Source organism: Malaclemys terrapin, chromosome 3 (genome assembly GCF_027887155.1).
Source record: "Malaclemys terrapin pileata isolate rMalTer1 chromosome 3, rMalTer1.hap1, whole genome shotgun sequence".
In the NCBI taxonomy this organism is placed as follows: Eukaryota; Metazoa; Chordata; order Testudines; family Emydidae; genus Malaclemys; species Malaclemys terrapin.
Window position 1 is genome coordinate 93736441 of NC_071507.1, and position 22343 is coordinate 93758783.

The window sequence follows — 22343 nt, forward strand, 5'->3', positions numbered from 1 at the left end:
TGTGTGTAAAGTTACTCATGTACATAAATGTTTATAGGAGTAGGACCTCTCTTTTTAACTCTTATAGGCATCCATCCATTAAACCACTAATGGGTTTATTCAGGGAGTAGTTTGCGTCATTTATTTAGTACATGTGCTAGAAGATGAACTCTTTACAGCAGTCATGCAAACATAAAAAGCAAACGAATGTTGGATAGCAGATAGCTGCCTGCATTTACCAATGTGCACCTTACACTCCTACATGATGGTAACCTTTTAAATCTGGATTTTTTTGGACCTATCTGTTCTGTTTGAAATACTAAGATTTCTTTTTTACTTTCATTTCTATTAATCTTCATTGAGTAAGGTCAAGGTCCTTAATAAACTGGAGCCAAAATTCATTCTTCACTTTTACAGGAATGACAACCCGTAAGCTTTAGTTGTTATGCACATCTATACTTCATAGAGTGATCAGGAGGAGGTGGGACTAAGGACCCAATCCTACTCCTACTGAAGTTATTGGGAAATTTCCCAGTGGCCTCAATGGTGAACAAGATGAGACACTATGTCATCTAATTGCTGAATAAGAGGTCGACTAGACCTACAGATTAGTCTGAAGAGGGGGTGAATGAGCACATAGTATCTTGCACACTATAGCACCTTACAGCTCAAAGGATCCAAATGATTTATCAATTGAAAAGGTACACAAACTATAACCAGCTGTCACTTCATGCACTAAGAAAACACAGCCCTCTAGGGAAGGAGGGAAACGGAGCGGCTGTTAATAGCATGCAGCAACGCTACCTAACAGTTTAGAACAGGAAGTGAAGAATGCTATATAAAACTGAAGGGTACATTTAGGAAGGCAGAACATAACTTACACAATTCTAAATTTGGTCAGGAAGCCTGAGTTAAAGGACCTACTCTTACAAAGTATGCCATGATCTGATCAGAGCGCAAGATTGTGTAACTGTGAGGAATAAATAATTTGTTACAGTATCTTAAATAATTAAGTCACTGGTTCAGATACCCATGTATGGAAGCAGTTTAAAAATAGAGGGATTTCTAAATAGCCTTATAAACTGTTCCTTAGCCTGTGAGGTGAGGAGTACATATCTCCTTGGGGGGTGCTTGAATGCTCCTCAACTCCCTTTGTAATCAATGGGAGTAGGGGTATTCAGCACCTTTTAAGGAGAGTCTGCACTACAGGGGGGCTCACCTTGAGCTGCGCTGCTGTAGCGCTGTGGTGTATAGACACTTGCTACAGCGACTGAAGGGGTTATTTCATTGCTGTAGTAAATCCACCTCTCCAAAAGGCAGTGGGTAGGATGATAGAATTCTTCCATCAACATAGTGGTGTCTATACTGGATCTTATATCATCTTAACTACATTGTAGAGGGCATACAATTTTTCACAGCCCTGAGTCATGTAGATTAGCCAACCTAACTTGGTAGTGTAGACCTGCTCTGATTCCCACAGGAAGTTTAAACTGAGGATGAAAGAAAAGAACTGGTGGTGATAATAAAAGATAGGAAGATCACTGTATCTGAAGACTGTCAGAGGTGTTGCAGAGTAGAATACACATATCCCTAAACATGTGCTTGCTTTCTGTTTATAACATAGGTGGCTAAATAAACTGGGGCTAGCTGTAATTCCTCAGGCATCCAATGGAAAGAATGAAGAAGGTATGTTCACATCACAGTTTTTGCATGGAAAGATTTCATTTTTTTACACAGTGAGATTTTTGCTACAATGAATTTCATATCAACGCTGTTCTTTTTAAACTTTCAGTTTGTGGCTCATCAGCTGTTGCATGTTTCACTAGCACCAAAAACCCAATTGTGCCCTGAAATATCTGATTTCTATATCAACCAAGGCACAACAATTAACTGTCTGACAACTGTGGAATTTATGATTTAAAAGAGTTTCTATTATTTATTCATTAATACAGTACTATATGTGTAGATGGTGCTTTAGAGACATAAAATGGCAGGTCCCTGCACCCAAGAAGTTTACAGCCTAAATGGTTCACTCTATTTGTGTTTATGAGCATCAAAGAACTCTGAAACAATCATCTCTTTAGACCAGGGGTGGGGAACCTACGGCCTGTGGGCTGGATCTGGCCTGTTGCTTAATTTCATCCGGGTCATGCCAAGTCTCGGTGCTGCAGGCCTGAAGCCCTGAACGTCGGCGCCCCCCCATGGGGCTGGAGCTGTGAGTGCTGGCTTGCCCCACTGCGGGCAGGAAGCCCTGAGGCTCCACGCCTCCCTGCGGGGCGGTGTGTGGCCCCTGATTGATTTTTTTATGTGGGTCAATGGCCCGTGCATAGGTGCCAAGTTTCTCATTTGTTGGGGGTGCTCTCCCTGGCTCCACCCAGGCCCTGTCCCCACTTCACCCCTTCCCCCAAGGCCCCACCCCTGCCCTGCTTCTTCCCACCCTCGCTCCGTCCCTGCCCTGCCTCTTACCCGCCCCTTCCCTGCCCAGTTCCGCCCCCTCCCCCGAGCACTCCGCCCTTGTTCCTCTCCTCTTCCTCCCTAGAGCCTCCTGATGCTGCGAAACAGCTGATCCGCAGTAGGCACTGGGAGGGAGGGGAGGTGCTGATCGGCGGGGCCCACCAGCAGGCAGGAGGCGCTGGGGGAGGGGGAGGTTCTGGTAGGGAGGCTGCCGGTGGATTCTCTGCACCCACCATTTTTTTCTCGTGGGTACTCCAGGCCCGGAGCACCCACAGAGTCGGCGCCTATGGGCCCATGATAGAAAAAAGGTTAACCACCCCTGCTTTAGGCCCTCTGCTACCTCTGTGAATGGGGACGTAGCTCATGCATAGGACTCGTTCATACAGTGCTAGTGTTAACTTTGCTGAGCTTGCTCAGTGCCATATGGAGTGGTATTACAAACTGTTTGTGCTGATAGAAATCACTGGTGATGAGAACTTGAGGTGCATGGAGAATCAGGATACTTCACTGTCTCCTTTGTTTTGACTGGGATACAGTGTATTTCCCCTTCCTTCTCTTTAACAGAAACCTCTATTCACTGGTCCACTAACTTTCTCCAGAAACTTGCCATTTGTGGATACGTTCCCTAGTGCCTCTTCATCTCCTCACCCAGGTGTTTGGGGCAGGTGGAGGGCACATTGCTACACTGAATCTTAGGTCTCGTAGCAGGGAACCCAGTCTGATAATTTTACCAGAGGAGGGAAGGAGTCCAGCTTTTCTTGAGCTGTTTAGACAAGCAGCAGAATGGCTGATTGAAAGATTATGACAATAATTTAACTGGTAAACTATCAATATTATGGATACAAATAGGAACTTAAAAATGAAAGTTCCAGGAAGTACAGTATGCTGGTTGTGTTTGGAGAAACAGCTGAAGCAAGAGAAGAGTTAGAAAAATAAGAAGCAATTAAAATTAGGAAAGTCTACTGAGCTTCATGGGAACTATGTAAGCAGACGAGAGAGCTCCTGTCCTGAGAAACTCTACCCAGCTAACCTCTGCAGCAGGTGACCAAGTTACCAGCACTTCATCATCAGAACAAACATAACATTGTCAAGTATTGTCCAAACTTTTTAAAGCTGACACCCCGCACTGCTATTTTCAGGAAAATGTACCCGTCCCCATCTCCTGCCCTGTACTCCTGATGTGTGTGTTGTTAAAGGCCTATCCATCTTCCTCCCATTTTGGGAAAATGCTGACATAGCCTAAGGACATGCTACAGTTTCCAGCACCGTAACTCTTTCCTGAGTGTCACACGTCATAACTATTCAAGGAGCTCTTAGATTCCCACTCTTGGATTCTTGCTTTTTTGAGGGGAGAGTGAGGGGAATGGTTTCTGTGCATTTAGTCCCTCCTTCAATCCGTTTCCAATATCAGATATAGATTTTACTTTTCCGGTGTCATATGTGTGAATAAAAGAAAAGCCACAGAAAGAATATTTCATTTATTAATCAGTAGTTCCTTTGATTTCTTAAATGTTTCTACTTGCATAAAATTTCAATCTGTTATTCTAAACATGATTTTAAAATATGTAGCTGGGCAAAGTTTGCAATAAACAAAACCGTAGCTATGTTAAAAAATAACTAAAATAATCCGCTAGTTCTGCCAATAATAAAATGAGAACATGTGCAAAACTACACAAAACCTGGCAAATCCCCTGAATGTCATTTTGTCAACATCTTTGTGACATCTTTCTTTTGCTTAAAATCTTCACATCAATGCTTTTTGCAGACAGGTAAATTATTAGAACCAAAAAAGTGACACACACACAGTTTTCCATATATAAAAGAAGGGAGACAAAAAAGTACAACCAATTTATCTGAAAGATATGATAATTGATTGTTACCAAATGGTGATGCTAATAAATAATACTTCACACTTGTATGGTGCCATGAAATCCAAGAACCACAAAATGCTTCATGAACATAAAAACAGAAACCTCACAAACTCCCTGTAAGTTATGTCAAAGATAGTAAGGTGATATTGCTACTGCTGTTTAACAGCACATAGTAATATTGTGCAACAGTTTATAAGAGGAAGTGAAGAATACTGGTTCCAATTGAAACCACAGGGGCAGTGAGTACCTCAGTCTCCCAACACCCACTGGTGCTGTCGTCATTACAGTTTGCTTAACTGATTCTTGCTAACCACACGATGGCTCAGTTCAGATCAGATGTACAGGTACAGGGTATGTGCATACTCTGTCGCACATGGTATGTGGTACAGGAAAGCATTTAAACAGAATGAAGTCTCTCATATAAACACTTGCTCTGAGTTTGAATCTGCAGTGCTGGTGGCTGCTGCTGAGGGATTTAATCCAGTGGAAGCAGTGTTTTCCAGTGGCTACAGCAGGGCCCTGGGAGTTAGGACCAACAGCATGCTGATTTCCTTTGTCACCTTCTTTGTCATTTTAAGCTCTGTGTCTCAATTTCTCGGTCTGTAACGGAGTATAACTGGATTAGAACCTATACCATGTTTGTGAATGCTTTGTTTAATGTAGTTGGAAAAAAAACCCTCCCAAGTGGCAGCAGTGAATACTTCCACTAACTCCCCTGCTATTTTCCTTTTGATTCATATTGTTGTCCCTCTGCTGAGCAGTAGCAGATGTTGGGGCCTTTCAGGTCTTTCTTGCTGGAGTTAAAAATAGTGAGGTGGAATCTGAGTGTATTCTTAGTGCAACTTGTTTATTTGACCCTATGTACATCAATCCTAGAATGAAGATGGTCACAAACAGTATTTAGGCAATTACCCTCTTCCAGGAATCTTGGTCAAAACACCAGTGCCTCCTTCCCCGGGAGCAACTTTGCCCCAGGAATTGACACTAGATAGAGAGACTAAAGAAGGGAACAAACTTCCCTACTGCTTGCCACAACTTCCCCAAACTTGCAAAACTAACAACACAGAATTTCTTCAGACTGAAAACTGCTCACATGCAAAGAAAAGGAACCGGTAAAACTGTCTATGGCAGCGCCATCTGATGACTCCTGCCATAACGATAAAATTGGAATAAAAATACATTTCAGAACAAGTTGCCATAAAATAGCAGTGAGGAGACACTGCTGTAGGAGACATTAAGACAATGGGTTTTGGCCTTCAGATCAAAATACATAGGACTGGAAAGGACCTCCTGGGTCATTGAGTGCAGTTCCCTTCAATCGGAGGCAACTCCATCAGATAATTGAATATAATCATATAATGATCTTCAACTGCTGAGCAGCTAGAAGGAATAAATGGGTGTTTATTTTTTTTTCATATTACTCTTTTTTCCTAGAATGCTATAGTGAGAGTGAACATGAAGATCCAGAAATAGCAGGAGAGACTCCACCCCCTCCGTACACAGAACAGCCACCTCCTCCTCATTTGGTATGTATTACAGTAATTAGCTTGTTTCCAGTTGCTGAACCGCTGGCACAAATGTCATCACACCCTCTTCAGTAGGTGCATGTCTGACTAATAATTTACAATAAGTCTGTAAGCATTTATTTAATCTGCCTGCGAAATATGAATGCACTTATTTTGCTGCACCCTTCCCCTCCCTCCTTTCCTTCCCCCCTTCCCAGTGACAGTGCACACAAGTATGTCAGCATTCTCCATGACAGTGCACTGAGAATTGAGCACATGGATGAAATGATTAATCTGCGTGACGAGCTAAACCAAAAGTGATCATTTTAGAACGAAAGTTGGAGGGCGGAATGTATCTTTGAGGGAAGTGGTGGATTTCACACCATGTATCAAACATCCTTCCAGGGCTGGTCCATAAAGACACTACGCTGCCTTCATTTAAATCCCTCCCAAAGAGTCTCTTCTTCTGTGATACTGAAAAGAATCTAACTGATAGTCACCCAACATATCAATTTTTATCTACTTATCTCATGAGTAAGCGTCTTATTAGCATGGAAGGAGGGGGTATGGTGTTGAGAGAAGGTCCTAAAACGGTTGGAACTGAAGTAAGTGTGTGTGTGTGTGTGTGTGTGAGAGAGAGAGAGAGAGAGAGCTGAATGGAGGGAGGATAATGTTATGTGACAATGATAAAAAATCACTTTCTTCTAACGTTGAACAGGCAAACGATTAGAAAAAGGAAAAAAGTACTATTACTAAAGCTAGGCTCAGTAGGCTGGCTGTCTCTTTCTTTCTGTTTCCCGTAGCGCTTCTGTTTAGAATATTCCCCAGTTCCCTCCTGCCTGGCTTCTGTTATAGATTAAAGTAAACAGCTCCTGGGTGAGGGGAAGGGAACATAAAAACAAAAATCAGTCAAATCAGCCCAAATGTTGACACTGCAACTAATGGCAGGTGTTGATTTGACTGATTTTTGTTTTTATGTTCCCTTCCCCTAAGCAAAAAGTCAAACCCTAAATACCTCCTCACCTATAGAGGTGGTTCTTCCTGAATATATTGAGGCACATAGGTTAGTCAATGAAGCTTACACTGTAGTTGTGAGTACTGTTCTGTGGATAAAAAGAGAATCTGCCTGCAGGGATGTCTGTTTGGCACCCTGCACCAGAGCTAAATTTGCTTTTATAAAGTTAGGATTATGTGTCACCCGCTCACTTATTTCCCCTTTTGTTTCAGTCAGATAAATGAATCTGCACTTCCTCTCCTAAAACAGTTGTCAAATGTTAAACACTGTAAAACAACCCACCTGGCACTCCTGGAACATGTATTGTTCACTGGCATGTAAAATTCAAGATTCTTTATTCACTGCACTAACTGAAAGTTAAATGTGGTCTAGTGGCTATAAATAGAGCAGAGAATGAGAACCTTATAGACTCTGCTCAAAGATTTATTCTGGGTCAAAGGCTAGTAATGAATAAAGTATCTGGAATTTTATACTGCAGTGAATCATTGACTTAATAGTGCCAGCATAAAAGCAAATGGGTTGTTACAATACGTTGTAGCTGCCCTTCCCTCATGTTGATCTTGAGATTTTAATTGAATATCTCTGCATTTCTCCATAGGGGGTTTAATCATACTATTTTAAATATTCTCTTTCTGCAAAGGCCGTCACTAGGTGTCTCCTTCCCATATGTTCTTCTGTTGTATGTTGTATGTGAAATCCACTGCATCAAGAGTCAGCCTGGCTTTAGGATTTTAGCAGGATGGAGGAGTGGGAGGGGTGCAAGCAAGATGGATGTTGTGGGGACTCACATTTCCTTGATCTCTCCTCTCATCAAGCTCCTCTTTTCTTTCTTCCACCCTCTTCCCCCTTTAGTTTTCATCTCCCCACCCCCACATCACCTTCCTGATAGAAACAAGCCTATTATCCACTAAGCAACCCAGTCTTTTTTTAGTTAGTCAATAGGCAGTGCACTGATTGGCACTGGTCGTAGGGTGACCAGATGTCCTGATTTTATAGGGACAGTCCTGATTTTTGGGTCTTTTTCTTCTATAGGCTCCTATTACCCTCCGCCCCCATCCCAATTTTTCACACTTGCTGTCTGGTCACCCTAACTGGTTGGTCCTACCCACAGCTTTCTGGCTACTACTAGTCACGGCTAGCAGAGCACACTCAGACACCAGCAGACCTGATTTAATGTCATATCAAAGTCCTCTTTGGCCAAAATTTCATAAATTGCCAGAGGCAGCTGTTGGAGCAGCAGAGCCACTGGACAAATGAACAGCATGTCTCATACTGGGGTAATGCTTGGAATGGAGCAGCTGGTTTTGAGAAGGATGTGAAGTAATGCTTTTGACGTGTGCCTTCAATATAGGATTTTTGTGCTATAAATCCCCAAAGTTTGCCAGACTTTGGATGCTATTGTATGAAAATCTGCTCTTTGGGACACACCCAAGGTTGGAATCCATACTCTAGTTACATACTTTCTAATTTTTATTAGAAGTAACATTTATCTTAGGAACACAAATCCATGTCAAAAGTGATACACTTGGGAGCCTAATGGCTTGTCTACATTACCCACTGGATTGACGGGCAGTGATTGGTCCAGCGGGGGTTGATTTATCGTGTCTAGTCTAGACGCGATAAATCAACCACCGAGCGCTCTCCCGTCGACTCCGGTACTCCACCAGGGCGAGATATGCAGGCAGAGTCGACGGGACAGCGTCAGCCGCCAACTTACTGCAGTGAAGGTAAGTAGGTCTAAGTATGTCGACTTCAGCTACGTTATTCACGTAGCTGAAGTTGAGTAACTTAGATCACCCCCCCCACACACAGTGTAGATCAGGCCTTAATCTTTCTGACTTTCAATGACATTTAGGCCCCTAAGTGTCTATGTCACTTTTGAAAATGGGAATTATGCTTCTGAGGGTATGTCTACACAAGAACTGGAAGGTATAAAGTTGATTGACCCAGCATGCTAGGAATTAGTGTAGCCCTGGCGGTGCTAACAGCAGGAGGAGCTAGCCACCCTGAGTATGAGCCCATCCAAGACCATAGGTACATACTTGGTCAGAGCTAGTGCAGGTATATTTCCTCAAGCTGGACTATATACTTCAAGCTTTAGAGTCACTTAGGCTCTCCTGAAAACCATGGCTTCTCAGGCAGGCAGGTCCACATGTGAGTGGATTTATTGCTCCCAAACAGCAGCTCTATTGAGATAATAGACTGCAGAGGTCCCAAGAGGACAGTTAAGGTGTTTCATGTCAGTAATTTCTCTCTAAAAGAGGCCCTAAAGACTCATTTATCTCCAGTGGGATCCTTAGGATTGCCTTGGTCAAACATCTGCTTTTAAAAATGTCCCTAAAATGGAGATTTACTAGTATATGGAAGATTGCAATAGCTCCAAAGCAACCACTATGGTAACTTAGGTAAATACTGGATAGCTTTAAAAAAATAAATAAATTAAAAAGAGAGAACTAGAAGAGTTTTTTCCTGTACCACCCCCGTCATCCTTTTTCTCTTTAATACAAAATGAAAAGAAGAAGAGTCCTTCACAAAGATGCAAAGTTCACGTATCGTTAAGGCTTTCTTTTACATATGTAAATTCCAACATTTTCCTGTCTTGATGATTGAGCATTTAAAATCTGAACATTAACATCACATTGGCATTCATTTTTATGTTTTAGTTGTACTGCTTTGGGGAACAGATACTTGGCCAGAGTCTCTCCTTGACTTAAATTATTGGGAAGAGTAACCCTCCTGATTTGCTTATTGTCAGCTTTATTTCTTGGGATACCATGAGGAACTTCTGACTCTAGCAGATGAAATTTATGACAGTGTAAATAATTTAAATTCTGTAAGCAGCTGGGTTAGGCTCAAGAGCTCTGAAAAAACGTTTTTAATACAGTTACCAGAATGCAGCCAGTCAGTGCTATAAACAGGGTCCCAGGATTAGAGCTGGATGAAATTTTTTTGGATTGACCTTTTTTTATTAAAATATGCAGATGTGGGTTGGCCAAAACGTTTCACAAATTCTTGTTAAAGTCAGTGAATTGTTTCAGTCAAAACAAAAAAAGCAAATATTTTGGAAATGTCAAAATAAACCCTTTTGTCATTATCAGAATGGAACATTTCAGTGTTGGGGCTAGATTCAGAAAGGGATTTATTCACCATTCACAAAATTGGAGCTAGTGGTGGTGTCAGTACCCTCTTCATGCCCTGTAGTTATGCCCTCATGTGAGATATGGGAGAACGAGGTTCAAATCCCTACTCTACAGCCGGCACTGGAGCCTAGACATCAGTCTTCCCATGTGAGCACCTGAACCACTGGGTTATAGAGTCATTCCTATTCTCTTTCTCTGGCCCAATGAATATTTTATACAAAGTGGAACAGTAGAGATGGAGAGAGACCCACTCCAGAATAGCCTAGTGGTTAAGTCACTCACCTGGGAAAGGGAAGGTCTGAGTTTCAAATATCTGCTCCAGAGAGGGGATTTCAACCTGGATCTCTCCCATGCCTGGGAAGTGCCCTAGCTACCAGGCTACTGGGTATAAGGGCACCCCCAGAGACGACCTGTGTCTGCCAATAGTGGGGGGACAGAGGAAGGGCAGCCAGTTTCAGCAGTGTTACTGAGCATGATCAGTACAAGCCAAGGCGCAAGTGAGGGGGCACGTAACCCCCCACCTCCAGTTTTGTGAATCTAGCCCTTCATTTCCTTTTATTAAAAATACCCAAACAAAACATTTTGTTTGACATGAATACATTTTTTTCACCTTTTTTGATTCACTGAGAATTCTGAAAAATTTCAGTTTCTGTTCAACCCAAACTGATATTTTTTTCCCAATTTTTTCAGACCAGCCAGTGACTGAAAAATCATAGCTCTACTCAGGATTTTTTTTTATCAACACTCTTTGTCTTCTGCAAAAGATTAATAATTACACTCCTGGAAGAAACTGTGCTTCATTTCCCCCCTCCCCCCCCCAACTTTAAAAGGAAATAGTGCATGTTACAGCAGCATTGAATTGCAAAAGCTTGCACAGCATAATATAAAATGTTGTATTTGGTTTTTAGATATGCTGTTAATCTATGGATCATTAGTGTATTGTTAATAGGTATGTTAGACTGGCCCTAAGGATATGATTGTGTGTTATGTTTGTCATACCTAGCCAGGAGGTTTCCCTAGCAACCCAGCTTCAACATTTTTCAGTGCTCTCCGTTTAGATGTTCTCTCTTCTGATCATTACAGATATCTCTCCTATTTTAGGAACACAGTGTGACATAGTTTGCTCCCCAGAGCGGCCCCTCCTGCTCGCCATCACATACATTAGCTCCCTCATCTGGCACACCCTCTCCTGGTAGTGCCTCTCCTGTCCTTGTCTCCACTTGTAGACCCACCCCAGTCCAGGAACGGCAGCATCCTTTTTATGACTTAGCCCTCCAGCTGCATCACTAGCCTTGTTTTTCCTCTTCCGGGAGGGGAAGCAACTCCCAGTTCTATAGTTCAGTCACTTCCCCTGTGGTGAGTGGGGAGGATCCAGGCCCACCCACTATTCTGGGTCCTGGCCCAGGGACCCTATAGATAGAAGCCTCCTGCTTAACTGCTCCGGCAATACTGCTTCAATTCCCTGAGCCACTTCCCCACAGTCCCAGCACCTTCTTCACCCTCTTCTCAGGGCCTACAGCTAGCATGTCCCGGCAGCCAGCCAGGAGCTCCCACTTGCTCCCCCGGTCCCTGACAGCAATTGTTCTGCTCAAAGTGCTACCTTCCTGCAGCCCACTAAGAATACAGTCCTCTCTCCTTGGGCTCCCTGCGGCAACTGAATGTCTCATGCCCTGCATCTCCCTTTATGTAAGCCCAGTGGGCCCTGATTGGCTGCTCCGTGTGCAGCCTCCCTAGGCTGCTTTTAACCCCATCCTTTCTGGTGTGGGGTGAACACCCCATCCCACATAGGAATTGCCATACTGACTCAATGCTGTGTCCCATTGAGTCTCTGACAGTGGTCCGTACCAAATGCTTCAGAGAAAGCTGTAAGAACCCCACAGTTGGCAGATGTGGGATAATATGCTTCCATTAATTTACTTTGCATTTATCAACATTCACTTTCATCCTTTATCATGTTGCCCATTCACCTATCATGGTGAAGTCCCTTTGAAATTCCCCTGTCTTCTCTGGGTGTGGCTAACCTAAATAACTTTGTCCTCTGCAAATTTTGCTACCTCGCTGTTTCCCCCCTTCGCCTTTTTTAGTTCGTTAATAAATATATTAAACACCACCATACCTAATACAGAACCTGAAGGCACCCCACTGTTGACCTTTTGCCATGATGGAAATTAACCATTTATTCTTACTCTTTGTTTTCAGTCTTAGGCAGTTTTTGAGTCATAACAATATTTTGCCTTTCACCCATGACTTCTTACTTTCTTAAATAGCTTCTTGTGAAGGACCTTGCCTGTTGTACCTCAGACCTAGTATACAATGGGGTTTTGACCTGATTTTTGCCATTGGTGGCCAGCTATGAGTATAGTTGCACTAGTGAAACTGCCTAGTGTAGACAAGGCCTGAGACACATGTAGGACGGACACCTGTAGTCACCAGAACACAGATCATTAAAGCTGGGAGAACTAAAATCTATTGAAGTTTGAGGTACCAAGAAGGCCAAATCCAAAACATAAGCATTCCACTGGTGGAGTTTTCCCCAGTTTGAAATTGGGGTAAGTCTCACTAGTGCAAATAGTGGATGTGCATGTCTATACTGGAGTTTGCACCATTGCTGCACTCCTAATGACTGGCAACCAATGGCCTTAAGCAGAACAGGTCTCTGGTATAGACAAGGCCTTAGCTGATATTTGAAAGCCAGATGCCCATTTTCAAAAGAGAATGTGCACTCTGGGGTGTGTGAAAGTGTGTATGGGGAGCAGTTGTTGATTTGTGACCATGCAGTTCTTTGCATACTTTGAAAATGTGTGAAACTGTTTCATGGGTCATTATAATAAGAAAAGAAGGAGCGGTTGAATAATTATTTTTCTCTCTCAATTTGTTCCGGAAAACAGGCTCAGCAGCAGTCCTTATTGATCTCGCCGCTATCAAGTGAAGCATCCTGTTCTCTCTCCTCCCTGGAAAGCACCATGAAGTCACAAGATTCCTCATCTTCCTTGCTAGCCAAAATGGCTCATTCGGAGAGACAGTCTTGGCTTCACATAGTTAACACGGAAGAGGTTGATCAGAATTTATCCTTCTGTGTCCAGATTCATGCTGATGATCATCCAATGGCGGACAGTAGTGAAATGGCAGAAAGCCGGCTTCTTAAATCTAATAATGGATCTCAGAACTCTTTATTAAGTGAAGACACAACTTCATCAGACAGCAGCAGGGATCGCCTGACTGTGCCAGAAGATTTGATAGGAACGAAGACACTATCCAAAGGTGAGCATATCGGAGAGGCACCTCTCTGCAGGACTATAGAACATGAAATCTGCATTTTCCTCTCTTCTTTTTAATTTTTCTCTGAATAACTTGCCAGTGGAGTGTGATTGATAAGAGAATGTCTGTACAGTGCATTAAGTACATAAACTGCTGTCATGGCTGGGTTGTGGGCAGCCAGATCTAATGGTCAGAGCTAGCGTCCACAGTCACGAGACAGGAGTCAAGAGTCAGGCCAGGTCAGGATACCGGGAGATCAGATGCAGGAGACAGACCTGAGATCAGAACCACAAGTCAGATGCCAGGAGTCAAGCTGAGTTGGGATGCCAGGAAGTCAAGCTGGGGGAGTGGGAATGGGAAGCACACAGCCCAGAGCAGGGTGGATCTCAGTTGTTCAGACACCTTCCTGTTCCTGCTGCTGGCTTAGATCAGGCCAGTGGGACTCTGTCAATAGGACCTCAGGGGTGGAGCCTCAAACGGGCTGGGCTTCATGAGTCCTGGGTAAGCAGTTGTCAGCAGGCTGCCAAGGGGAGGGCTGGAGCGTGGTTGCTCCTGTGAACCCTGTGGGCCAAGGTTCAAGGTCTGTGGGTTATGATATCATCCCCTCTCCTAGGGGTGCCCTCTGGGAGACATGGGTCTAGGTTTCTCAGGGTGGCTCCTATGGAAGACCTGAACCAAGGCAGGAGCATGAATGTTCTCAGCTCGCTCTCAAGTGCATTCCTCTGGGCCATAACCTTCCTAGTCAATCACGTATCACAACTTACACTGCTTGACTTTGGAATCGAGGACTTTGTGGACAATATATTCCTCCTAATCTTGTACTTGTACTGGTAGGAGTGGTGACTGGAGACAATGGGGAAATGTGTTCTCAGTGTAAGGTTTTATGAGTGAGACATGGAATACAAGGTAGACTCATGGGATTGAGGGAGTTGGAGCTCAAAGATGACCAGATTGATTTGTCACCAAATCTGGTATGGGCCAAGGAACCAGTGGTCTAGTTTCCGATACAGTCTTTTTATCTGTCTATAGAAATTCATAGCTTTTGTCCTACGGAGTAGGTAGAGGCTTATTGCTTATGCTGGTCCATGTGCCTTTTGTAGTCCTCCTTCATCTTTTCTTGGATGTGATGGATGTGTTGTACTAGGTCCAATGCTAATGAAGGGGGGTGAGGATGTTGATAGTTGTGGGTGAACTCAGGGGTGGTATCCATAGTTGACAAAGAAGGGGTTGTGGCCTATGGTTGCATGGTCTGCATTATTATACAAGAACTCAGCATATGGTGATAGTGTAGACCAGTCATCCTGGTGATGGTTGGTGTAGCATCATAGGTATTGTTCTGGGATCTGATTGATTCTTTCCATTTGGCCATTTGACTGAGGATGGTAGACGGAGGACAGGTGCACATTGACCCCTAATAGATGTAGGGCCTAGTGCCAGAAGCAGGCAGTGAACTGAAGCCCCTGGTCAGAGGTGACATGATCTGGGAGTCCATTAAGATAGACTGCATTGTTTAGCCAGAGGGGGTGGTTTCCCCTGCAAAGGGTAAACCAAAGCAAGAAATAAAGTGGGCCATTTTGGAAAAGCAATCCACCATTGTCAGAATTCTGATAGTTTTACCACAAAGTCCAAGGAAATGGCCTCCGAGGGCAGAGATGGGGTGTCCAGAGATCGGAGGAGACCATAGGCTTTCTGGCATGGGATCATGGTGCAGGCACATGCCTGGCAGTAAGCAACAAAGATCCCTATTGCAGAGTGCATATGGGGCCACCAGAAGGACCGGATGTTAATTGTTGTATTTTATGTCACCCCAAGTGTCCTTCCTGGATGGAGTCTTGGCACAGTTGAAGAACAACCACTCTTGCAGGTCGAGGGGGAACATAGATGTGGTCCCTGACGAACATGATCCCCTTCTGGGTGTCATGTGTTTCTTGATCAGTAATGGCCATCTCGTCTGGTGGAACTCCAGAGACAGAGGCAGAGCAGATGAGCATCAACAGGTCCTGGCAGTGGGTCACATGAAGGAAATTATCAGACTTGAGAATGTGGGCTGGTTCTGGACGAGGGCCTTGTGGGTTAGAGCCATACCTTTTGGGACAAAGTGTCAGCCTTGCTGTTTCTAGTTCCAGGGAGGTAGGTCAAGGTAAAGCTGAACTGGGAGAAGAATAGGGCCCACTAGAGTTGTCGTTGGTTTATGGGCTTGGCCCTGCACTGTACTCGAGGTTCTCGAGCTCAGTAAATACATAGACTGGATGACCCCTTCCAAGTAGTGACACCACTGTTCAAAGGCAGTGTTAATTGCCAAGAGCTCTTTGTCCAAGATCTCACAGTTTCGTTTAGGCAGAGTAAGCTTCCTTAAATAGTAGGTGATGGGGTGCAGTAATTGCTTGGTTCCATGCCTCTGGGAGAGGACTGTCCCAATTGCTCAGAGGTTGCTATTCAAATTTTTGTAGCTGTACCTTTTTTGCTTAGTATACACTACTGTGATATAATCAGTTGTTTTGACAATTACTTGTATTACTAAGATTTAGTGTATACAGTATCAGGGCTTTGGAGCTGTGCTCCGGCTCCGCTCCAGCTCCAGGCAAAAACCTGCAGCTCCACTGCTCCGGAGCTGCTCCGCGCTACAGCTCCGGGCTCCGCTCCAAAGCCCTGTACAATATAGTTGTAGCCATGTTGGTCTCAGGATATTAGAGAGACAAAGTGGGTGAGGTAATATCTTTTATTGGACCAGCTTGTCTCTTGTTTCAGAAGTTGGTCCAATAAAAGAAATTACGTCACCCACCTTGTCTCTAAGATTTAGCATGATAATGAATAGGCACAATAATAAACTAGGAATACAATTTTTCAGAAGTAAATCTTACTAAGATAACACAATACCAACCACTAAAAACAATGAAGAAAATCTGTGAACCTTTTCGTATAATTGTCTTGTGAAGTTATAAAGGTCCCATCGGTACACTGGTTTAAAATGGCTGAACATATTTTGGAGAAAAGTAACGTTTCCTTCTCCCTCATTGTCTAGCTGGCAGCTGTCAAAAAAGGCAGAGTGCTTGTAAACTGATCCCTAGCTATTGATGTTCTGTGATGGAACTCCAGAAATAGATAACTTCAACAGAGTAGTCACTATGGAAACTGAATAACCTCCGTGTTTGCTTGTGCGCATCATAACCCACTACCAAGTAATCCAATTACATACTGTACACGTCTTTCTTTCCTTCATTTGGTTGGGAGTGGGGGTGGGGTGCAGTGGAGGGGAGGGTGAGGGTGGAGAGTAAAAGCTTTTTATTGTAGCAGATTTGGGGGAGGGGTATGAAGTCTCAGTGGCAGATAAATTTCATGGTATTTCAGCTATGAGATTTGAGAAAATCAGGGATTCAGCTTGAGATGAGCATATTGGAAAGAATATAATGCTGGTTCTAAGGCTCATCAAGCAGGACCTTCTCACTCCAGATAGCTAATAGGGATGTGTCTGAACCCTGTGAGTACATTAGCAAAGCACAGGCAAGCCAGATGTAAAAATACTCCATTCAGAGCAAGCAACAACAGAATGAAAGGATTGTTTTAATCAATGAAACAAATATACCATGGCTTGAAGATTTGTTAATGCAACAAGTATTGGTTCTTCCCTGTACATGTACTGCACGCCTGCTCTTCCATACCCCTTTGCCTCTCAGATAGGATGTAAGGGGCAAGGTCCCAGCTTATATTGCTGCTCCTTGAAGGCCCAATACTCCTATTGCCTAATGGCCTGAACCATTGTAACCAGAACAATTATAGAGGGGGCAGGGATAGCTCAGTGGTTTGAGCATTGGCCTGTTAAACCCAGGGTTGAGAGTTCAGTCCTTCAGGAGGCCACTTAAGGATCTGGGGCAAAATCAGTACTTGGTCTTTTTGGGGGGAGGGATAGCTCAGTGGTTTGAGCATTGGCCTGCTAAACCCAGGGTTGAGAGTTCAATCCTTGAGGGGGCCACTTGGGGATCTGGGGCAAAATCAGTACTTGGTCCTGCTAGTGAAGGCAGGGGGCTGGACTCAATGACCTTTCAGGGTCCCTTCCAGTTCTAGGAGATAGGATATCTCCATATAAAAAAAAAAAAAAAAAGAGTTGATGAATATTCTGGCTTTGAAACATTCAGCTCCATGCACACACCTCCCTCTTCACTCTTGAGGGGAGAGAAATAACCTGTCACACAATCTACTTTGAGGCCCTTTGGCAAAGGGAAGGACCAGAATGGAATTTCTAACATGGTGGCATGTAGGACCTAGGTGAAAGGTTGCCAGAACTGATGAATTCTTTGGTTATCAACAGCCAGGAAAAAGGATCTACATGGGGAAAATCCTGACCTACGGGGAGGGAGGAGTATCTCTGACTTTGTAGGAAGGGCTATGCAGGAAAGAAGGGAGCCTGGTGGGTAAAGGGTTCCATAACCCAAAATGAGACCTTCCAATTGCAAATCCCAACATCAGGTTAGTTGTGCATATATATTGCTTGTTTGTCTTCAGCTGAGTTTAGCCTGATGTTTTGCCATTTGTTATTAGGCTTGTGTGCGCCATGGATGACTATATATGTGAACAAAAAAACTGGGATAAAAACAGATTTAAACAGTTATTTGACACCTAGGGGAATGTTCAAAACTGAACAAGGAATTTTGCTTTACTGATATCCTGGCAAGAGAAAAAGAAACACAGCAACACCAGTTTAAAAAATGTTTTGCTGCAAAGAAAACCAACTGTATAATAATGAGCCAATAAGAATAGGAACAAGCAACAGTAAATTTATGAAATACAATCCCAGCTACACCTACTATGTGATACACCTTTGGAGATAGAATTCAGTAGACTCCAAAACATACACTGGGTCATAGTAAATATTATGATTAAGAAGTAACGTTACATGGACACAGGAAAACGGAAATGAAACAAACCCATTCTCACTTTTTAAAATGGCTATGTCCTTAAGAGAAGCAAAGGATTCAGTTAAATGTTCAGACTCGAGTTATTATTCAAACTGAAATGAGGAACGTTTTGAGACTTGCACAGCACTTTTAAATAGTAGTAGTAGTAGTATTAAATCCACTGCTCTGTATTTTGAGGAAGGTTCAGATATTGTAGAGATGAGTGTGGTACAAAACCCTAGATAAGAGAGAAGACGGAGGGGACTATTTTCTGTAGAGAGATGTAACAGGTTTCTCACTCTGAAATAGGAAGTTGATTCCATCATCTGCTTTTTATAGAAATTAATATTTCAGGATTGTTGCCTGCTGCACATAAGACAAAGGAATCAAAACTCCACCTGGCATAAAGAAACAGAGAAGTAAACACCAGTCAGTTAAGAATACAAACAAGTATCTGACTACGTGCTCTGTATCCAGGGGTTTCTCTTACCTTCTCCCTGGCAGCAAGATACACTCAATAACCAATCCCTGTAATTTTTATTTCTTTTGGCAACTGTTGGAACAAATTGCCTGATTATGACCATCACCACAAATAATAACAACAACAAAAAAAGAAAGGAAGCAGAAGATATTGAAACATTGCTACAAGAGAATGGGAACATTTATTTATATTTATATAGGTTTCTTCTACAATAGCAATAACATCCTTCTTCCTGAGGATTTATGGCCAGCTGAGGTTAATGGCCTAAAGCTTAAGAAAAGAAATTCTTCCGGCAAACGATTCTCATGCTGGTTCTTCTGTTGTTTCATTTTAGCCAGTAACATTTGATGATCTGTCACATGCTCATAATTAGAGATGGTGCAAAACTGGCGCCTGTTCTTCAAACTTCTTGAACTTTGGCAGGGGTGGCTCTGTGGGAAGGAATTTGTTAATGAGATCTGGATCTGAACAGTTCCTGGTTTTCAGAGTTGACATTCTCTTCTCTTGGTTTAACCCATCTCTGCTAATAATGCCATGGGCCAGATTCTCTACTATGCCTTGACCCCCTTTTCCTGCTCTGAATGTATAAAGGGGTAAGATTCTGGCTGTAGCTAACCAACAGAGTTCTCTTGGTGGAGTTCTGCTTCAGGAGAGAATCTGGTGCTGCATGTGGAAGGTAGCCCTGTAGGTGGACGTGGCTAACCTTAGCTTTATTTTGATGATAATTCTGATAGATGTAGAAAAGGATCAAAGTTTTAAAGTGAAAATTTACCTATACATTTTTCAGAACCTTGCAAATGAGCTTTTAACTGTGCAACTCCTTGTCAGGTCTCAGTTCTTTAAAAATTGATTCAGTTCTGAACCCAAAGTACAAGTGGGTAAATGGCCTGGTATTTAATGTTTGTAATGACATGTCTTTCCTGTTTCTTCTGTCTCTCCCTTTTACAGAGTTGAGTTTTGCAGCTCTGCATTCACTGGGACTAGTATGTTTAATCTATGCTCTTAAGTAAATTATTTCCCAGTTTCTTTTGTCTGTGGCTTTGAGGGAGCTGTAATTAACTTCCCAGGAACATCATCAAAATCTTGAAACAGGACTTTTTAAAAAAAAATGAACAATAAGATTTTGAGTCTCCCTGGTTTCCTCTTAACCACAGGTTCCATGTCTTCTATTACCATAAAAGCAGACAGTGGAATCCCACAGACATAACTGGGAAAGGAGACGAGATGAGAGAGAGAGAAAGGGAGCCACAAGATGGAGATGCAGAGTTCTCTTTTCTTTTTTTTTTCATTTCTCCCTCCGATCTCTTTTCTCTTCTGTGAACCTTGACACCAAAATATTTGGTACAGTCAGGACATTGTGATAGCCACAAGCAGGGCTGGATTAACTCTCCTGTGGGCCTGAGGCTATTAGATTTTGTGGGGCCCTGTCCAAGGGGATGCAGGCTCTGGGAGGGAGTTTGGGTGCGGGAGGGGGTGTGGGCTCTGGGAGGGAGTTTAGGTGAGAGAGGGGATGTGGGCTCTAAGCTGGGGTAGGGGGTGGGGGTTCAGGGGTCACCCCTTACTTTAGGTGGCTCCCGAAAGCGACCGGCACATCCCTCTGGCAGCGGCTCCTAGGAGGGGGGGCACAGGGGATCTCTGCGGCATGTCGTTGCCCTCAGGCACCGCCCCCACAGCTCCCATTGGCCGCAGTTCCCGGGCAATGGGAGCTGCGGAGTTGGTGCTTGGGGCAGGGACAGCGTGCAGAGACACCCTCCTCCTCCCTCCCAGGGCCGCAGGAATGTGCTGGCCACTTCCAGGAGCGGGGTGGAGCGAGGGCAGGCAGGAAACCTGCCTTAGCCCCGCTGCACCACTGGTGGTGGCTGGGGCCCCCAGGCTCTTTTAAATCACCCGGGCCTCCGGGCAATTGTCCCCCTCCCCTGTCGGCGTGCCTGTTGCCTTAGCCTGAGGCCCTGGGCTGCAGCCCCTAAAGCCCTTGCATTAATCCGGCCCTGGCCACAAGCAATAACTGTGTGCAGCAGAGGAGAATGAGGATGCAGCAGATAGATTACTTGGTTTGTCTATCTGACATTATTGGCAAGATGTGTGATCTGGTATTTAGGGGAATGGAGAACAAGTAGTTGAGTGTCTCAATTCTGTTCCCTTTTCTGCCACTTCCTCCCTCTGTAGCAATGGGCAAGTCGCAATCTCTTTCAGCCTCAATTTACTAACCTATGTAAATAAAATAAAATAAATAAATTAATGGAGATATCCCATCTCCTAGAACTGGAAGGGACCTTGAAAGGTCATTGAGTCCAGCCCCCTGCCTTCACTAGCAGGACCAAGTACTGATTTTGCCCCAGATCCCCAAGTGGCCCCCTCAAGGATTGAACTCACAACCCTGGGTTTAGCAGGCCAATGCTCAAACCACTGAGCTATCCCTCCCCCCCCTTATATAGCAGACATAATGCCTTCAGAAGTGTTGTTAGGCTTAACATACCAATGTTTGTAAACTGCTGGGGGATCCTTGCTTGAAAGATGCTGTAAAACTGATCAGTGTGGTATGTTCATCAGTAACATCCTACAATTTAGAAGCCTGTAGCTAATGATGCCAGACAAATGGAAAAGTATATAACAGCTGTATTTCTTCTCTATTAATCTTCACTATTTCACTTTATTCCCAGTCCCTCTGCCGCTGCTGGGAGAAAAATGAGCATGTTTGTATCATCCACTTCTGAACTGAAAAATTTGGATGAGATAAAGAAGTGCTGCAGTTGCATGTATATGGCTTAACTTGCATGGTTTAGAGAGAATCCACATATTCTGAAGGGCAGGGGTAGAGAAAATACTAATTGGTGATGAGTTATGAAATAAGTTGCTAGAGATGAATAACAACTTGACCTGAATTTGGCTAGATGAGCCAGTTGGAAGGATGAAGATCAGAGAGGTTCTAGAGAAAGCTCACCTACCCAAACTCTTCAGCACTTTGCTGCTACAGTAGAACCTCAGGGTTATGAACACCAAAGTTACAAACTGACGGGTCAACCACACAACTCATTTGGAACCGGAAGTACACAATCAGGCAGAAGCAAAGACAAAGAAAAAAAAAAGGCAATGTTAAATGTAAACTACTTAAAAAATAAAGGGAAAGTTTAAAAAAAAAAAAAATGATTTGCCAAGATAAGGCAAGCCAAGGTAAGGAAACTGTTTCTGTGCTTGTTTCTTTTAAATTAAGATGGTTAAAAGCAGCATTTTTCCCCTGTATAGTAAAGTTTCAAAACTGTACTAAGTCAATGTTCAGTTGTAAACTTTTGAAAGAATAACCATAACAATTTGTTCAGAGCTATGAATATTTCAGCATTACAAACAACCTCCATTCCCGAGGTGTTCATAATTCTGAGGTTCTACTGTACATCATCAGAACAAACCCCATTTGGGTGTCACAATATAGATGACTCAGACATGGGAGACTGAGTGACGTGTACTCTCTGCATATCCTTTCACTATCTGACCCAAAGTAAACGTATTGCAATGATACAATAATACACCCAAGATTGCTCAAGTTTTATATGAACTATTGAATTCACTGAGCCCTAAAACATCTGTTCACAAAGCTCATGAGAATTGGCTTCCTTGTGAGATTTCTTATGCTTCCTGCTTCTGTTTGGAATAAAATACTGAGTTGCTCTTGTGATAGACTGTATCAGTACTCTGTTTCCAGTCATGGATGGAACCAGAAGCACTAAGCTGAAAGATAGAAAATAACTTGTGA

The 22343-nt window shown here is 43.4% G+C and overlaps 1 protein-coding gene across 4 annotated transcripts in view; it reads left to right on the forward strand.

Annotated features, from left to right (window-relative positions):
• IPCEF1 (interaction protein for cytohesin exchange factors 1) overlaps positions 1-22343 on the forward strand; it is a 116577-nt gene that overhangs the window by 81066 nt on the left and 13168 nt on the right. For all 4 annotated transcript variants that reach the window (XM_054022294.1, XM_054022296.1, XM_054022295.1 and 1 more), the window contains 3 exons: positions 1604-1665; positions 5739-5830; positions 12853-13225. In XM_054022294.1, coding sequence (XP_053878269.1) covers positions 1604-1665; positions 5739-5830; positions 12853-13225 — 527 coding nt within the window. The remainder of the gene's footprint in view (positions 1-1603; positions 1666-5738; positions 5831-12852; positions 13226-22343) is intronic.